This window comes from Podarcis cretensis, assembly GCF_951804945.1.
Source record: "Podarcis cretensis genome assembly, chromosome: 8".
NCBI lineage: Eukaryota > Metazoa > Chordata > Lepidosauria > Squamata > Lacertidae > Podarcis > Podarcis cretensis.
Genome location: NC_137177.1, coordinates 29,156,785 through 29,175,158, shown reverse-complemented (window position 1 = coordinate 29,175,158; position 18,374 = coordinate 29,156,785). Strand labels below are relative to the sequence as shown.

Genomic DNA, 18,374 nt, shown 5'->3' with positions numbered 1-18,374 from the left:
CATCATCACCACATTTTGTGGCAGAGAAGTCCATAAGTTGGTTCTTCTGGGTAGAATCCAGAAGGGACCTGCAGCCAACACCAGATTTTCCCTTTGGTATCCACTCTTGAGAACAGAGCATTTTAGAGCTAGTTATCTGACCAAACTCTCACCAGTTTCCTTAAGAAATGCCTTTATTGAACTGCATTTCCAAGCGATGCCCACTCATTCTTGGATGCATTGCTACAACAAGGTTCCATATGCAGACAAACTTTGTATTTCTGATCAACCTCAGGTGGAAGACATCACTCATTTTCCATTAGCCTTCTAACCCCTTACATAGAGACTAAACAGATCACTTTCTGAACCTTTGTTCACACCAACAAGCAGGTACACGGCAGCAGAAATAGTTCGGTTTCTTTTGAGTGACAATAATAGCTTTGTAGCAAACAGTGACCCTCTATGCACTAGCTGGGGGGGGGAGGAAAAAGGGCTTCGATAAAATTGCTATAAATCATTGTTGCACGATCAAAGCCTAACCTGCCCCACAGAGCTGTTGTAAGACTAAAATGGGACTACGGGGCAGAACCATACATGCCACTTTGAGCACCCTGGAGGAAAGGCAGGATATTAATGTAATAAATGACAGAAAAGACTACACCACTTTATACTGGAGAGGGAGGACTCATGTTTTTGGAATTCTGCTCTGTATTGAAGCACTCCGCATCAATAGGATATCAGGAGGACCAGCATGCAAATGCCTGCATTAGAACCTTTCTCCCTGAAGAGCTGGCTTTCTGCTTTCAGGGTTGCCTACTCCCTACCCTGGGGAGGAGAGGGACATTCAGAAGTAACCCTCACTTTAGTCAGAAGTGGTCCACCTCCTTTACCAAACCTGTTGACACTTCTCTCACTCCCCGCCTCCCATGGTGCTGTTTCTGGTGGTGGTCCTGCATACACAACTCTCTCCAGGTCCCTTCACAGGGTTTCTTCTTCTTCCTCTTTCAGACTGGCACAATCTCGAACTAACCCCCAAGACCTCGACATTGGCTTGACTGCACAAGATATCCAAAGCGCCGAAATCCTCTCTCCTGTTGACTGGGACAAAGTAGATTCCTCTACAGTGGCGGGGAAAGACGACCACCTCTTTGGGTTCTGACGTCTTCTCTCTCTCTTTCCTTTTCTCCTGACCAGCTTTTCAAGTTACAGTACATAACCACTGAGAACTTGATGCACTGCATTCTGAGTGATTTTTTTTAACCGGAGGGTTTTCCTTAAGAAGGGTGGGTGAGGCAAACATCTGATCCAGATGGATGCTATAATGTCACCATATAACTCTTTAGACCAAAGCTTTAGATACTTTAATAATCTTTATATATAAAAATAAATATATGTATAAATATATTTCTTTTTTTTAAAAAAAATTCTTTGCTTTTTATGTAAATGATGAGATACTCCTGAGCATATTTATTCAAGAACCCCTTCAGTTTACATATATTATGGAAATTAAGTGACATTGTCTAACTTAACATTACAGTATTAGACTGCTTTTCCCATTGGAATACTCGTAGTAAACTGTGATAGCATCAGCTGTGTCTTGTGAGGTGGGTGCCGGCGGTGCAACATCAAAGTGATCTGAGTTACTTTTTCTAGAAGAGAAGCAGCCCAACAAGGAAGGAGGTTGCTCTGAGGTAGATACAGCGAGGCGGAGTTGGCTTTCTGGCTGGTTCAAGCAGGGAAGGTTACTATGGGTTACGTGATGCTGCATTAGGTGGGGAAATGGTACGCTGTGGCCCTCTAGCCCTTTTCTCTAGGACCTGCTGGCTCCTCCCACAGGCATGTTGGTGCCAACCCACAGCAGCTGAGTGGACAGAGCCTAGCTAGATGCTTTTAATAAGCATCAGTAGGGTTGTTTTGATACTAATGGCACACAAGCTGAAGCAGCTGCCTAATCTGTGGACCAGAACTATTGAAACTGCCCTACTGATCCATGAAATCAAACCTGTTTGATGCCTAGGCCCTTTTCAGATGCTGCGGAGAAAGGAAGTAATGAGCCACATGGGGCAGGGACATGTGTAAATGCTTGGAGAGGCATGCTCTGCCTCTTCTCTTGTTTCCCACACAGCAGGGGCCACACCGCTGATAGCAACTTCCACCTCCAGGTAGCCACCAGCCTGGTTTCATTGTATCTCGACTTAGCAGGATAGGACCTCCTGTCCCTGTTGGGACACCATAGTGAGACTGGAGTAGTGTGCACAGTGTGACACACAGGGCTGGCTTTCCATGTAGACAATTCTGGGAGGTGGAGGTGGAATATAACATTCTTTCCCCCTGAGAAATGACAGCCACGTGCTTCAAGCCAGGAATACAGGAAATTGACATCTGAACATGTCTCATGAGGAGTCTGTTTGCACCACCCTGAAATTCCTGTGGAACTGGTCCAAACATGTGTCAGAATGGGGCACCAATGGTTCATGACCCTCTTTGTAGCTTGATATGAGTTGAGCCCATTGGAAAATGTTCATATAGACATGCAGGGAGAGGGGCAATTTCAGCCCCGGGTGGTTTCTACCCAATCTTAAGCTTCATGTATCCAAATAGCAGTGGAAGTCTTAACTCTGTTCCTGCACTTCAAGCTGCACATGCATGGATCACATGAGTGGATGTTCACCATTTGGTGGGGGTAACAAACTCCATATATATAGAAAGCTAATGTTGGGAAGAAGACTTCTCATTTTGCCTTTTCCCTGACTTACCTCTTTTCAATGTGTTGGGAAGTGGTTTGGAGAGCAGGTGTTAAAACACGTGCCCACCACTTTCTGTTCTTGGAAAGTTGATCACTGCCAATGCCTTTTTAAAAGAATAATACTTTATTGCTTATTTTATTGATTGTAAACTGCTTTGGAGCCCTGTTGTTAAGCAGGAAAGAAAGCAGGCTGTACATTTTTTAATCAGCCTTGTATTTAACCACTTGCCTAATTGCCACAGGCAAAAATGAATTCCGTGGAGGCTAATCACAGAGACCAACTGAGCTACCAGAGACAGGATGCAGTATCTGTACCTCATCTGCTGGAAAATTCATTAGGCTAGTCACTTTTCTGTCCTTATGTACAAGGTTGTTTTAAAATCTGATGTGGCTGCCCAAGCACATTTTTTCTTCCCCCTTTCCTCATCCCAGACCCCATTGATTTTGGCAAGAAGAAAAAAATAAAGTAGACTGCTCAGCCCAGTGCCCTGAGGGGGATGTAAATCACCCCGTCCACATCAATCAGTGTTTTGATGAGCTAGGGTGGGTGATAACCCATTCCTTCACCTGATCTGTATGCATCATCTCAAACAGGAGTGAGTGCCTGTTTGCATGTGTGAGAGCTAGTGTGTATGCGTGACTGACAGACAGACAGACAGGCAGACAGACAGACAGACAGACAGACAAAGATGCATCCACACCAACTTTTGCCCACGCTCACTGCTGGTTTGTGGCCCCCAGAAGGTCACCAGGGATGAATGTGGCACTTGGGTCAATAAAGGTTAGCATGCATACATACATACATACATACATACCTGGAACAGTTTTTGGCCACATCCACACTACACATTTAAAGCGCTTCCCCCAAAGAATGCTGGGAATTGTAGTTCTATGAGGGGTAGACTTCAGGTTCCATGACTGCTGAAGTGCTATAAATGTTTGTTAAATGTATGGTGTGGAGCTGGCCTTTGCATGCACCCTCCCCAACAACTGGGAAAGGTTGTGAGGGAAGGAAGATTCACAGGTGGTTGGGAAAGAGAGATTGTAACAGGTGATATTCTTTGGAAAGCAGCATGGTATTGATCCTTTGTGGTGATGAACTACACCATGCCTGAACAATAATTTGAATCCGATGTGCTTTTTTTTACCCTTTCCAAAGGGCAGCCTATAATTGCACTCCTTTTCTCACTCAAATAGGTCTTAGCAAAGAGAGAGAAAAAATAAGGACCAATGTTTGCTTTTCTTTTTGGTGGCTCCATCAGAAGCAGGGTCTGTCTCGTTGTATTCTTCCTGAGCTCTTACTGGAAACAGGGAAATTGTGTTAGCTGTTAAAATGAGAAAGATCAAGAACCGCCTCTTTGAATTACCAGTGGGCAGTAATGGGTTCTTTCGTTCGTTCTTCAGCCAGCTTCAGAAGAGAGTAGGCATACTTTCTCTTAAGACATATAGCTTTGCACTTTAAAAGGAAAAAAAAACTTGAACCAAAATTATGGTTTCAAATGTCAGAACACGTTTGTATGGCTCTGTAACCTTTCTCTTTTGCCTTTTGAAAGTACTTCATCCAAAAACACACAGCAGCTGTTGGATATTCTTCCTAAAACTGACCTTTGTTCTTTTGCTGCAGCAAAAATGTTTGAAGACTCATCCATCACACTGATGGAGATGCTGAGCAGTTTCACTTAGATTTCTCTGTATATTTGCCATCTAGGAAGAACTCAAATGCTGAGGTTTGGCTAGTTGACTAGGCAACAGTGGTCCTTATATTTATTCTTAAACATCTTTTGTTAATATTTGGTAAGTTCTACCATGGTCCCCCCTATGCATCCCTCTCAGCCATTTAAGCCGCTAAATCGAAGGCCGCCAAATTGGATTAAAGGAAAACAATAATTCCTTTCGGCTTTCTATTTTTTTAAAAAAATTAATGTTAAATGGCTGTTTATAAGTGCATTTCTGACATACATCTTTCCTTCTTCCCACCTGCGTCTCTGACTGAGGCTTAGAAAATAAATTCTCAGTCTAATTTCTCATTTCATAAGACTCTGGATTTAGAAAACTAAATAATGGGAGACTCAGGATTACAGTCATTAAGAGATTATGTTTAACAATGATCCTGAATAGCTGCACTGTGGCACAGTTTGCTGTGTTTGTGGCCTTGTTGGAAATATACTAATCTGTTTTATAGATTTGTAATTGGCTTCTGAAATACTAATTTCACTTTTCCCAAAGAATCTTTTTTATATATATAACACTGCTAATGCTACAGCTGGGCAAAGTAAAACTTTAATGAGGCTGACTATTCAGAAGACAGCAGATAGATTAACCTCCGAAACCAGATAGTTTGGAAACTTGGCTCTTATAAACTGTGTACTAAGTTGACCCTGGGAGGAAAAGGTGTTTAATGAAACTTACTTCATCTCTCCAAAAAGGCATCTCTTCTCAGCATGCCCTGCCTTGTAGCACAAGGTACAAAAAACTCTTCTATTTGGGTTGACAATGCAAGGTCCGTTGCAGATCTCTGCTGAAAATATGTATATCTATATAGACGGTATCCTCATCTGTACAAAACTAACTAGAAATGAACAGAAACTTGTCTTCTACATGGAGCAGAATAAGGTGGTAGAATAGAATGTTTCACTTCAGGGGACAGGTGAGGGTTCAAATTTGGAATGCTGTCCATATTAAAGCAAAATAATAATTCCTGAAGGTAAATATCTAGCACGTCAGGGAGAGGGGTTGTTGCCCCACTCACTCCTTGTTTCTACTCACATGGAGTCTCATGAAGAATAGGATTGGGGTGCAGGTGTCTCTCCTGATATTGCTGGACTACAGCTGCCATCATGCCTGACCATTGTACATGCTGGCTAGGAGTGATGAGAGTTGATAGTTCAACATCTGGAGGGCCAGATAGTCCCCATCCTTAGTGCAGAGGAGAATTCACAAAGGTGATCCCTCCCAACACCCACCATCTAATGTGATGCACTCTGTTTTATCACCTCATATCTCTACCACCTCATTTCCTTGTCTATGTTGCCCAGGCTTCATATACAGGAGTTTGCTGCAGTTGTTGCTATAGCAAAGGTCTTGAAAGAATGGTCTAAGAAGTTTCATTTTTATGAGAACATACCTATTTTGGAAATCTCTAGGAAAAAAGTGTATGGAACATGAACAATATAATGCCTCTGTGTATATAGTTAAACATATGCTGTAAAAAGTACATTTGCTGTTGAGAAAATAAAAATTCTACCTTTTTTCCAGTAGACCGTTTTTATTTGGTTTTGATAATTGTATTGCACACTCTTCTACTGAAAAGTATTCAAAGTATTCAAAGCTGGTGACAATAGTCATAAAAAGCAGGGCTTTATAGGCTCTGGTGGGCAGTGATTGGCTTTTGGAGTCAGCTGACTGCATGTGGACTGCATGAGGCAGGGGTCAGCAACCTTTTTCAGCCGTGGGCCAGTCCACCGTCCCTCAGACCATGTGGTGGGCTGGACTATATTTTGAATAAAAATATGAAAGAATTCCTATGCTCCACAAATAACCCAGAGATGCATTTTAAATAAAAGGACACATTCTACTCATGTAAAAACACGCTGATTCCTGGACCGTCCGCGGGCTGGATTGAGAAGGCAGTTGGGCCGCATCCATCCCCTGGGCCTTAGGTTGCCTACCCCTGGCACGAGGCATAAAACTCAGCCTGCCAGATTTGCAGTTGAAGAGGAGGCAGCTAGGCACCAAAGCCTGATAATGGGAATCTGTAGTTCACGGATCGCAGAATTGCAGAGTTGGAAGGGGCCCTGAAGGTCCAGCCCCCTGCAATGCAATAATCCTGCCCACAGCTGTCCCTGGGTGGGCTCAAACCACCAACCTTCTGGTTAACAGCCGGATGCACTGGAGGGTTGTATGAGGAGCCTCAAGCCCTGGGGTCAAATGCAGCCCTCCAGACCTCCCCCCCCTCTCTGGTCTCACCCCAAACCACACACCCTCCCAAGCCTCATGTCTCAACACCCCTATTTTGCAGCCTCCTTGAATGTTTCTGCCTGACTCGATTGTGCTCTTGAACTTGGAAAACGCTTGCTGCTTGCCTACAAGGAGAATAGAGGAAGCTGTTTGAAGAAACTACCCTACCCTACAAAGATGAATTTTACACCTAATGCTCCACCTACTCTTCTTGCCTCTGGTGCTGGCCCTCAGAGGTCTGCTCAGAAGAGATTGTGGCCCTCAGGATTAAAAAGTTCCCTCCTTTCTGCTCGGATTCAAGACACTCACACACCCAGAGAGCATCTTATGCCTTCGTGTTCTTGTTCTGAGGAGCATATCGGTCACCGTCACGCCTGGTCATTGAAGTATCTGTATATAGCCCTGACAAATGGCACAATTCAAATACTCAACTTACTTTGAGGCACGTTATTCTCCCTTCCTCCCTTCCTCTTAATTGTTAAGCCACATAACAGGAAGAAAAGCAAGAAATTATTAGTTTTTGGCTATTGACAAACAGACGAGGTTTTTTATTTGTTTTTTTTTTAACCACTTTACCTCAGGAGAAATGGAACGTAAACTTGAAGTGTAAAGACTTCACTCTCTGGAAATGGGTGTTGAATACTGAGCAGGCGGAAGTTTACGAAGATGCCCTGCTATTTCGTCTGTGTTGTACCTGTGTGGAATATTCCCCAAAAGTTAATTTTACTATTTAAATAGGCTGTTCCAGTCTAAGGATATGTCTCAAATTGTGAATACTAAGTGTCTGCCACCCGGCCTCATGAATAACTGATGAAGGTGCCATGGAGCAAATTGATCTTTCAATTTTGATGTGACCTTTTTCAAGCTTCTGGGTTGAATCTCGGGAATCCAGAATCTCTTTCTGCCTTGCCCTCCGCAAATCCCTTTCATTATTGATCTATTTATCTCTACCACCACCTCATCCCTAAAGCTTGGGTAGGTAATAAATTGGTTTAAAAAAACCCATACAGATAAAAATATCCAATTTAAAAATCTGTTGAAAACTTGATAAGTCCAACTGGGAGCAAACGTCACAATCATCAGCTTAAAACTGTTTGTCGCCTGACAATTCTCCTGATGCAGGAAGAGCAGGGTAAAATAGTGGGTTGCTGATGACATTTCCTGTAATTGTTTTTAAATCCAACCACTGCAGAGCACTCTTTGGGGTTACACTGAGAGGGACACCCCCCTTTTGTTGCCCTTTTTGTCTTTGTGGCTGAAAGGGGGAGTGCTCTAGTGAGGGCAAAGAGCCCCAGGGGTAGGAAGTGTGTAATTTTGCCCCATTGGGAGGTTCCTAGAAATACATGCTTGCCTGTTTGATTATTATTATCATCACTATTTCCATTTATTGACCACTTTACTATTCAAAAGGATCTCTAAGCGGTTTACATAATAAGCACAACAAAACCATATCAAATAGTTCACCTAACAAAATACATAGAAATATCCATAAACATAATAATAAATTGGAGAGCACTACAGAGAAATTTAACATAAATTTTCAAATAACACACCATCATTCGTCCAATCTTGCTCACCATCCATTCCACATACCCACAACAACCATTCACAACCTCAAACATTACATCTATCAGCCACTCATACATAAAGACACACAACAAGGTAGCTCAGCCGGTTGAGCATAAGACTCTTAATCTCAGGGTCAATGGTTTGAGCCCTACGCTGGGCAAAAAGATTCCTGCATTGCAGGGGTTGGACTAGATGACCCTCATGGTCCCTTCCAACTCTACAATTCTATAAACCACTCACAGTCAACAATGTCACAACCCAAATGCAAAGGGTCACTGGCAAGCATACAGAAATAAGATACACTCCTAATATCTGAAGGAGTAATAAACTAATGAAATTTGGGGGTGGTCGGGGGAGGCAGGAAAGGGCATTCTTTGTGGCAGCCCTTAAGTTGTGGAACTCCCCCCCCACCGCAATACACACACAAGTGTGACGTGCACCTTTATTGTAGTTTTCATGGAATATGAAGATGCAGGTGTTCATCCTGGTTTTCAAGATGTATATTTTAAGGATCCACCTTATTTCTGTAATGTTAAGTTGTTTAAAACTTAAAAATATATATATTGTGTAATAGTGTTTTGATTTTAATGTTGTTTTACTTGTAGCCTGCCCTAGGACAATGTAATAATACTAATAATGTTCTGCCCCACCCCTGTGGACCATCTAATAAATCCATTGGACCAACCTAATTCCTAGACCCCTGGGGTTAAGTAGAAGGTAGAGTTTGCAGGTTAAACTTTCAGGCAGGCTTGAGACCACCCCCAACCCATATCTCAATTCTTAGAAACCGATCACTAGGAGTTAAACGTGTTTTTTTTCTTCCTTTTTGCACAAGAAACGAGTCATGTCAGAAACACATCCAGTGGTACAGTTAGGTTACTTTAGACTCTGGACTTAGTGGTTTTACTCCAGGTCCACTTCAAAATGTTGCAATCCACCACTGCTGTGTTTGCGGGGGTGGCTTCTGCTATTGCTTCTAAGTGGGGACCTGGTCTTCTGTCCCCAAAGCCCTACCCCAATGGCACCACTGAACACATTGCTGCTGTCAAGACAGTCCCCACTGCTGCCACCACCTCTCTTTAGATTCTTTGGAACCCCTGAATTTATACAGTGGTACCTCGGGTTAAGTACTTAATTCGTTCTGGATGTCCGTTCTTAACCTGAAACTGTTCTTAACCTGAAGCACCACTTTAGCTAATGGGGCCTCCTGCTGCCGCTGCGCTGCTGCTGCATGATTTCTGTTCTCATCCTGAAGCAAAGTTCTTAATCTGAAGCACTGTTTCTGGGTTAGCGGAGTCTGTAACCTGAAGCGTATGTAACCTGAAGCGCATGTAACCCGAGGTACCACTGTATTTGGATTGTGTAAACAGAACTGAAGTTAAAGCAAGCTATGCAATGAGGTAAACAAACCTTCAGACTGCGTTTCAATGAAGGGGGGAAATGTAAATAGGTCATCTTCCTCCTCCTGAAGAAGCTGCTCCATTGGGTTGTGCAAAAATTAGAGTTTGTAAAAGGCAGTAAAGTATATCCAGGTAATTAGAGCTTTGAAAACTCAACTGCAGCACTAGATTAAAAATAAAAATAGGGCAAATAGCTGCAATCTTAATCTGATGCAAGTTTCTTTCTTATCTTTTCTGTTTAGCATAGTATATTTTTTTTCACCTTGAATTATTGTCAGTAGATAACATGCTGCCTGGAGGAGACTTTGTTTTTCAAATCCTAGTTCAGACACAGTTTCATTGGCACGGCCTTTGGCAATTCACTCTCCACCTCAGTTCCCCAGCTGTCAAAAGAGAATAATTGATTATTTCATTTGTATACCGCTTAATATATGACTACCTCACAGGGTTGTTGTGAGGTTGAGTGAAATGAGTAGGCAGATATGGATTTTGAAATGTGAGAACGGGGCCATCTATAAACCTAGTAAGTCACGTTTAATTATTCACTTACAAAATTTATTAGGTGCTGCATTATATAATATTGCAACAAAATAAAATTAACTGAACTGAACAATGAGCAACACAAAAGCATTTATAAAAAGGAGTTAAAAACCATACCCAGCAGTAACATATAATTTTTAAAATGCCAGGGAGTGGAAGACACATAAAAAGACAGCAGAAACTGGTAATTTAAAAAGCACATTTTAAAAATGTCTAGGAGAACAAAACATTTTCTCCTGGTGCTGAAAGGACATTAATGCAGTTGCTAGGCAGGCCTCTCTGAGGTAAACATTCCATCAACAAGGGGCCACCACTGAGACAACTCTGTCTCTCATAGGAGGGGTGGGAAACCTGACCTGGCCTCTACCTCTCAGAGGCCAGATTTGACATGTAGGTGGGGTTACCCATCTGTCAATCACCTGGTGTTGAAGAATATTTTGGGGACTTTAAAGCACCATGCAGGGCTTTCAAATAAGCTTCTGTGATTCCATGAAGTGCTGTTGATCAAGCAGGCTTGAAGTCATTGCCTATCTACTGATGGGTGGCGAGTTCAAAGCTGCTCTCTGAAGGGATCAGCTTGATGATCAAGCTCTTCATGGGGAACTCGGTCACACAGCCAATCCTGTGGGGTCAAAGTCACCACTCATCAGCTGATAGGTGAGGAGTCCCAGCCTGCTTCCTACAGGGATTTGCTGTGCAACCAATTCAGATGTGCATCTACCTGCCCCACACATGACATCACATATGGTGTGCAGTAGGTGGATAAGGTTTTGGGGGGAAACAGCCTCATGGGCCGAATTGGCACCCATGCCAGGCCAAATTTGGCCCCCAGGCTGGACATTTGCCACCTCTGTGTCAAAACTATTTCCTACCTGCCGTATCTTAGCTAGGATGGATACTTGAATTAGGGTTGCCAGGAAACCCCCCAAATTGTTTTTCAGTTGACTTGCCTAAGATCCAGGACAAAGTGCTGCCTTTTGGAAATTCCCCCTGAACGTCGATTCTGCCTTTGAAATCCCAGTAATGTCTGGGACATATGGCAGCCCTACTTAACTAAAGAAATTGACTTTATTTTATGATAGGGATGTATAGAAACCTATATAGATTGGTAGGAAATTGTTGAGTTTCTAAGAACAATTACCTTTCACTTTATACTGTTACGACCATTAAGATTTATTCTGAGATACGTTAAGGATGCAATGCCAACTGAGAAATGAGAATTGGTGGGTTAATTAATCACAGAAGTGCAAAGTGAGGTGACAAGTAAATGGGAAAATGCAGAAGGTCTGCAGATCAATAGCTGGTTAGAGTATGAGAGATGCTGTATATGACACATTGAACAACACAGTCGCAACCATGTCTACTCAAAAGTAAGTCCTATTGAATTCAGTGGAGCTCACTCTCAAGTAAGGAGGGTTAGGTTGCAGTCAATTTCTGGAGAAGGCAGGGAAAGAGTTACATGTATAAGGTTTTTTTTTAATTAAATGAGAATTTATTAGTGAAGGTGAAATTAAAGTCATCAACACAACGTAGTTGCTGATACTGAGGCAAAAATCAGTAAATTAAAAGGGATTATATTTATTACTCTGTTGCTGCTTTCATTGTTCCTGTTTGTTTCTCTCTATGTGTGTGTGGGTAAAAGTCTTAAAAAACGGAAAGGGGGGTATCATTATTCTGAAGGACAAACAACCCTGCAACCCTACAGTCCCTAGGATGGTTTCCCAACTGGAGACAGGATAATGCTTGCCCCGAGGTCAAAGGTTTGGACCCTGAAATCTGAGGGTCTGGGATGCTCCTGACCTGGCAACCCTTGTGGGAGATCCCATGTTGCATTCCCTTTCCATGCTGCCCTGGTATCTTCTGTTGCTTTTGCCCTGCTGCTGAAGCTGAGATGTTGGTGGAAGCAAATGGGGGGGGGGGACTGGGGCTTGGCATGGCTGGACAGATCAGGGCAAATAGTTTTCACTGTCTTCCGAAACACCTCCAAGGCAGGGCGGAAACTACAGCAGCCCTGGATGTGGCGTAGTGAATTTCCTTCTCATTGTTCCCAAAGGGAGAAGGAAATAGCAAATACAAGGCCAGAGGAAGGTTGGGGAAGAGTTGTAGTTCAGTGGAGTTCAGTGGTAGAGTATCTGCTTTGCATGCAGAATGTCCCAGGTTCAATCCCTGGCATCTCTAGGAAGGAAACATCACCGTTTGAAAGCCTGGAATGCTGCTTTCAGTCCGCATAGACAATACTAAGTTAGATGGGCCAATGGCCTGACTCTGTATAAGGTTGTGTCCTATATCCCTAGGAGTAAAAAAGCTGATCTACTCTCACTGCTGCCCCACTGATGGGAGCCCAACAGGGGGCTGGATGAGGCAGATGATCTGCCTTTGGCACATCCCCCTCCTCCCCAACTTTAGGACTGCAGTCTTAGTCGACAAATAGAACCTATAAAGACAGATTTCATCTATTTTTAATGTGCATGTTGAAAACAACATTTGCTGAAATGTTTACATCTCAAACCAAGATTTAAACTAGGGCTGAATGTAGAGGTTACAGCAGCACAAAATATCGGTACAGTGAAAAAGAAGTAGATACATCTTTGAGGGATTATGCCACCATTAAAAATTGTGTAGTAATCATCAGTTCAATCCAAAATCATTTGCAATGCGTAGAAAAGCATTGTGCAGAAGAATCGGTCCAGCCCAGACCCCCATGTGTCTCAAGGAATCAGGTCTGGCCATGATCCAGGGAAGGTAGTAAGAGTTACTAACAGACAGGGTCTTGTGTGCAATTATTATTATTGACGCCATTTATGAATTGCTTTCCATAAAATATCTCACAGCGGAAACATCAATAAAAACAATTCCATATGTAAATACAATGGAAAACAATTCCATATTCAGTCAATTAAAAATAATTCTGTATGTAAAAACAATGTAAGAAAAAAGACAGACTAGTATAAAGGTCTGCGCTTTGAAAGCTGGATCCAGAAGGAAGGTCTTCAACAAGTGCAGAAAAGATAGTGGAGTATTTCACCATTGCCACGTTCTTCAGAACCCTGCACAGGTCCCAGGAAAACACAGCTTATTCTCATGAGTGGTAACTGAGCCCTTATTATCACTTCCTCCAATAGCAGATGCAGGTGGTGAGTGCCCACACTGGGGGTGGAAATGCGGCCACTGAGGAATGAGAGGGAGGAATCAGCGTGCTCAGAGGAACCCCGTGATTTGCAGGTGGGAGGATTAAGAGGGGAAGCGCTTTTTGAAAACAACAGTACAATGAGAGCTGAGCATGTTCAGTAGCCATGGGGTGGGGTGGGGTGAACCAGAAACCCTGGTGGGGAGTGTAGTATATGTGACCTGTCTCTTTAAGAGACACAACTGGTTTGTAATAGAAACTCCACCTGCTTCAGGTGTGCTTCTGCACCTCCATAATTAAGTGGGAACTAGTTGGAACCTTCAGCTTAGCTCTGTGGTGAGTCCTAGCTCCTCTTCTGAGTGGTTAATCCATTGTTCACCATTAAATACAACTACTGAAGTGGTCTTGACTCCTCCTGCTTCTTGGGATTAGGGCAGATGCACTGCAAGGCTTCTTCGCACAGTGAGTACCCTTTTTCAAATCTATGGGGTGTGACAGGGAGCACAGTGAATTGGCTTGCTTGAGTCCCATGTAGCACTTGTATAATCCTCAAACCTGATTATTCCTCCGAGGCTCTGCCTTCCTGCTGGAGAATGGAGCCCCCTTAAAGGCACAGCCCTCTGGCCTAGACCCTGGCCCTCTTGTCCACCTGCCTGTTGTCTCCAGCTGATGTCACTGCCTGCGGTGCTGAAGAGGCTTGGTGGCACATGACACCCTGGGAGACCTGGGCCAGCCCATTTATAAGACAAGGTGAGGTGACTGCTTCAGGTGGCATGATCCACAGGGGCAACATATCCTAGTGTAGATCTCCCCTCCTCTAGTTCTTCTCTCACCCCTTCTTCCCTGATGGGGAAGGGGCATCATTGCGGGGCCTGCCTCAGGTGCCAAAATGTCTTGGGCCAGTCCTGTGGGCCTTTTGTTTGCTCTTTTGCAGCATTCTGAAACCACTGGTTGAAGGGGGTTGGGGTAAAACTTAAAGGGAGCTGAGCTCCTTTAAATACCTGGAGTGGCTTAGTGAGAGAATGTGTGTGTTGCAGGTAAAAGGCTCCAGGTTCAATGCCCAGCCTCCCCTGGTAGGTCATGAAACCCTGGAGAGCTGCTGTCAGTCAGTGTAGACACTATTGAACTAGATCAGGCTTAGGCAACCTAAGGCCCGGGGGCCTGATGCGGCCCAATCGCCTCCTCAATCTGACTTGCGGATGGTCCGGGAATCAGCATGTTTTTACATGAGTAGAATATGTACTTTTATCTAAAATGCATCTCTGGATTATTTGTGGGGCATAGGAATTCATTCATTATTTTTTCCCCAAAATATAGTCTGGCTCACCACATGGTCTGAGGGACGGTGGACCAGCCCTCGGCTGAAAAAGGCTGCTGACCCCTGAAGTAGATGGACCGACCACAAGCATTTCAGCACTGGTCCAGTCAGTTTGCTACCATAAGGGAATAACTCCCTCCGCCCTGTCCATTGACACATTGCCTCTTCTTTTCCTCTGCATGCTGCAGGCCTCTGTTAGATCTCCACATGCTCAAGAGAGCATGATTCTAAATGATAAATAAGGAAAAAAATAAATCTACTGCAGTACTTGCAGTATATCCAAGAATACTGCATAACCCACCCTCTTTCCCATACAGTATTCACAATCATTATTGCAGGTTAGACTCCCCGCTTCACACCCATAGGTAGGGGTGGGTGTGTGTATAAAATCATGTACATCAATGTTCATTGTATTGCAGGGGGTGGGAATAGCTGCAACTGGAGTAAACAGCCTTTTTTACCACCAGACCGTGGTGCATTTATTTAAGCTTGCTGATGCTAGATCAAGGCAAGTGCTATACAGGCAATAGGAGAGATGGTGTTGCACATAGAGAATTATTTATACAATGCGGAAGATAACACAAGTTCTCACCTGCACTATCTATAGCCGAGCCCAGGGAATTCTCGGCGGTTCCTCATTCCCAATTACGGGGCTTCTTTTCCACGGAGACTTCACAAAGCCGGAAACAGCTTATCTTTTGAAGGCCATATAGTGAGCCATGGAACTGGGGGTTTGGGTTAAACTGAGGCTGCCCCATACATTTAAAGCATGTTCTCAACCCCAACCCCCCCAAAAAAGAATCCTAGGAACCATCGTTTGTTAAGGGTGCTGGGAATTGTTGTTCTGTGAGGGGTAGGCTGCAGTTCCCAGGATTCTTGGGTAGGAAATGTGCTTTAAATGTATATAGTGCCTACACAATCCGAAAGCAGGAAACTTGTTTTTAATCATCTTTTAACACTACCAACCTCAAAGCTTTAGGGATGAGGTTGGCTGTTTGTTGAAATGAATACATGGCTGCTGTCCCCTTGTGAGCAAGTGAATGCTCCCTGGCTAACGTCTTCACAAAGCGCAGATCAATGGTCCTTGTTTTTCACATAGGCTTTTGGGGGGAAACGTCTGAGCTGTTGCAAGAAGGCTTCTCTGTAGCAAGAGGATGAAAATGCTGGCTGGTGCTTGCAGGGAGTGTTGGCGTGCCCAGGGATGCCACTTTCCAACGGATTCTGTAGCCGTCTTTCTAGGAAGCAGGGACTGATGGTATGCAAGTCGTGTGCTCTGACGCTGACCGATTCCTATGGCCCTAACCTATGCAAATTCTTTGGCACCGCTTCCTGTGGTCCTCCTGAGCTTGTGTATTTCAGCCCTCCTCCTTTCTTCCCTTGTGGGAAGATAATTGGGACATATTTAAATCAAGGGCTGGACCCAAGGCATTCTGTAGTCTCGTGGAGCGCTGAGGATGACATGGGCGGGCTTCTTCCACTTTGAAGCAGCCACAGAATTGACAGGAGGCCTCGCTGAGAATTACAATGAAGGCCCAATCACAGGTATTGGAGGAAACAGTGGATTAGAGCCCATTCGCACTCTACATTGAAAGCAATATCATTCCACTTTAAACAAGAATCCTGGCAACTGGAGGTGCTTAGAGTATATGCAAATTAAATATATGATCATGCAGCGTAGTGAATGTGCATAATGGTCTATTGTTATGCACATTAACTGCTCAGCTTAATAAACGTAAAGGGACCCCTGACCATTAGGTCCAGTCGTGGCCAACTCTGGGGTTGCGGCGCTCATCTCGTTTTATTGGCCAAGGGAGCCGGTGTACAGCTTCCGGGTCATGTGGCCAGCATGACTAAGCCGCTTCTGGCGAACCAGAGCATACACCATCTCTAATAACAAATACACAGAGCAACACACACACACACACACACACACACACACACACACACAAACTTCTTTTCTTTCGCCGCCACCTCCCACTGCCACCAGGTTTCCAGCAGAAGTAGCTGTGGCGACGAAAAGTCAGGCAGGTCTGCAAGCGGCCAGCCCTGCTGCAGTGCTCTCTTGCCGCTGCAGTTTCCCTCGCCGCTGCTGCCAACCGTGGCTGTGGTGGGCGCAGTGGTGGTTCCACCACCAGGCTTGGTGCACTGGGCCCATGTGATTTCACAGGTGTGACACGATGCTGAGGACCCCCCCCCCCATTTTGGGCCAAAGCTGGAGCCTTTGGTTTGGATGCGGTTTCTCTCTTGTTCTTTCTTAGCAGCATAAACTTTAAAGTGACATCATTGATGGCTGGTGCCCTATGGAAGGCCAGGAGACCCCCTGTAGGTGGAGCTAGAGCCAATGGCGACAGGCAGAGCCACCCTCTCTAAGTAAGAAGGCAGGCAGGGCAGCTGGCTGAGAGTGGTGGGGCAGTGCCCCATTTGCCCCATGAGCCAGGCGCTCTTCATTGAGTGAGACCTGAGCAACAGTCCAGGCAAACGAATGTCAAGCTTAATGCAGAAGCCCCAAGTATCACGGATATATTTAAATGTATAAAATGCACTAAATCTCTCCTGACAAGGCAATTTGATCAAATCCAACTGATTGTCATGTTGCGAGTACAACTGACAGGGAAGAATAAAGCAGTTGCATGCCTAGGAACCCCCCCCCCTTTAAAAAAAAACGCTTTCCGCCTTTATTTCTTTTTCTTCCTGATAACTGGAAATTTAAATTATAATGGTTCACTTCGCTTTTTGTAAATGTAGCCATAGCAACAAGAATATCTAAATTATTACAAGTTGATCACTCCTTCAATAGAGGCTTAAATACAGACTCCAGCACAGTATCGGGGGGGAAATTATTTTTAAGAAAACTTCTTGCAAATAAACCATTGGATACAGGTAACCTTCTCCATCATCACCAACCTCCTCAAATGCATCCTTTGTGTTTGTAAAAGGTACTAAGCAGACCTGCTGAGTGTTTTATTCATTATATCTTGCCCTTCCTCCAAGGAATACAACTTTAGGAGGTGTTGAGGCATGATTCTCTCTTACCCACCCACCACATTTTACCCTCACAATAAATAGGGATGTGGGAGAAATTTGATTCAGTTTGCATTTAAAGGCGAAATTAACTAATTCACACTTCCAAAACAATAAAGGAATAAAAATGCAGCCATCCTTCAAAACTGACACATCTTCAAATTTTGCAGTGCAATTATCCAGCCAAGTTTTGTGTACTAAAACCACATACTTGCAAAAATGTGCATTAAAATGCATATACTGTATACTGAAAATAAAACAAAAGTGAATTATATTAGGGAAGACTGCAAAATAAAGTGTATCTCTGCAACAAAATATTGGTGAAAAAACTGATGCGGAAATGTGGATAACTGATCTTAAGATTCGAAAAATTAGAAACTGAGAAAAACTGAAATGGGCAGATTTGCCCATTCCTAATCCCCCCCCCCATCATCTTTTACACACACACACACACACACAAATGGGGCTTGGTTTGGAGGGAACCTGAGTCTCCCATAGCAGTTGACGCTTTTACTTCACATTTTGAAAAGCAAAGCTTGAGGAGGATTTTGAAAAAAATTCTTGGTATTAGGTTGTTTACACACTTTGCTTGATATGTGAACAAGCTGCATGTCACAAGATTAAAGACAGGGCCTCTTGAGTTTAGAAGAGGGTTGTGGCAGGTGGGGGGGGGGGGAGAACAGCTAAAGAAGCAAAAGACACCCCAGTCACCCTCCT

The 18,374-nt window shown here is 43.9% G+C and overlaps 1 protein-coding gene and 1 long non-coding RNA gene across 4 annotated transcripts in view; one reads left to right on the top strand and one right to left on the bottom strand.

The window, feature by feature from the left end:
- The window catches only part of LDLRAP1 (low density lipoprotein receptor adaptor protein 1), a 68,158-nt gene extending 62,176 nt beyond the window's left edge, over window positions 1-5,982 (top strand). For both annotated transcript variants that reach the window (XM_079987792.1, XM_079987793.1), the window contains exon 9: window positions 988-5,982. In XM_079987792.1, the coding sequence (XP_079843918.1) occupies window positions 988-1,138 (151 nt within the window). In that variant the 3' untranslated portion in view covers window positions 1,139-5,982. The remainder of the gene's footprint in view (window positions 1-987) is intronic.
- LOC307222504 lies at window positions 1,363-11,895 on the bottom strand. Of its 2 annotated transcripts, none has more exons than XR_013841786.1 (3): window positions 10,309-11,895; window positions 9,662-10,034; window positions 1,363-7,376 (listed from the first exon to the last, which is right to left on the bottom strand). It is a non-coding gene; the product is annotated as an uncharacterized lncRNA (long non-coding RNA). The 2 variants fall into 2 exon arrangements; XR_013841787.1 differs by having other exon boundaries at window positions 9,914-10,034.
- Between the last annotated feature and the right edge of the window lie 6,479 nt (window positions 11,896-18,374).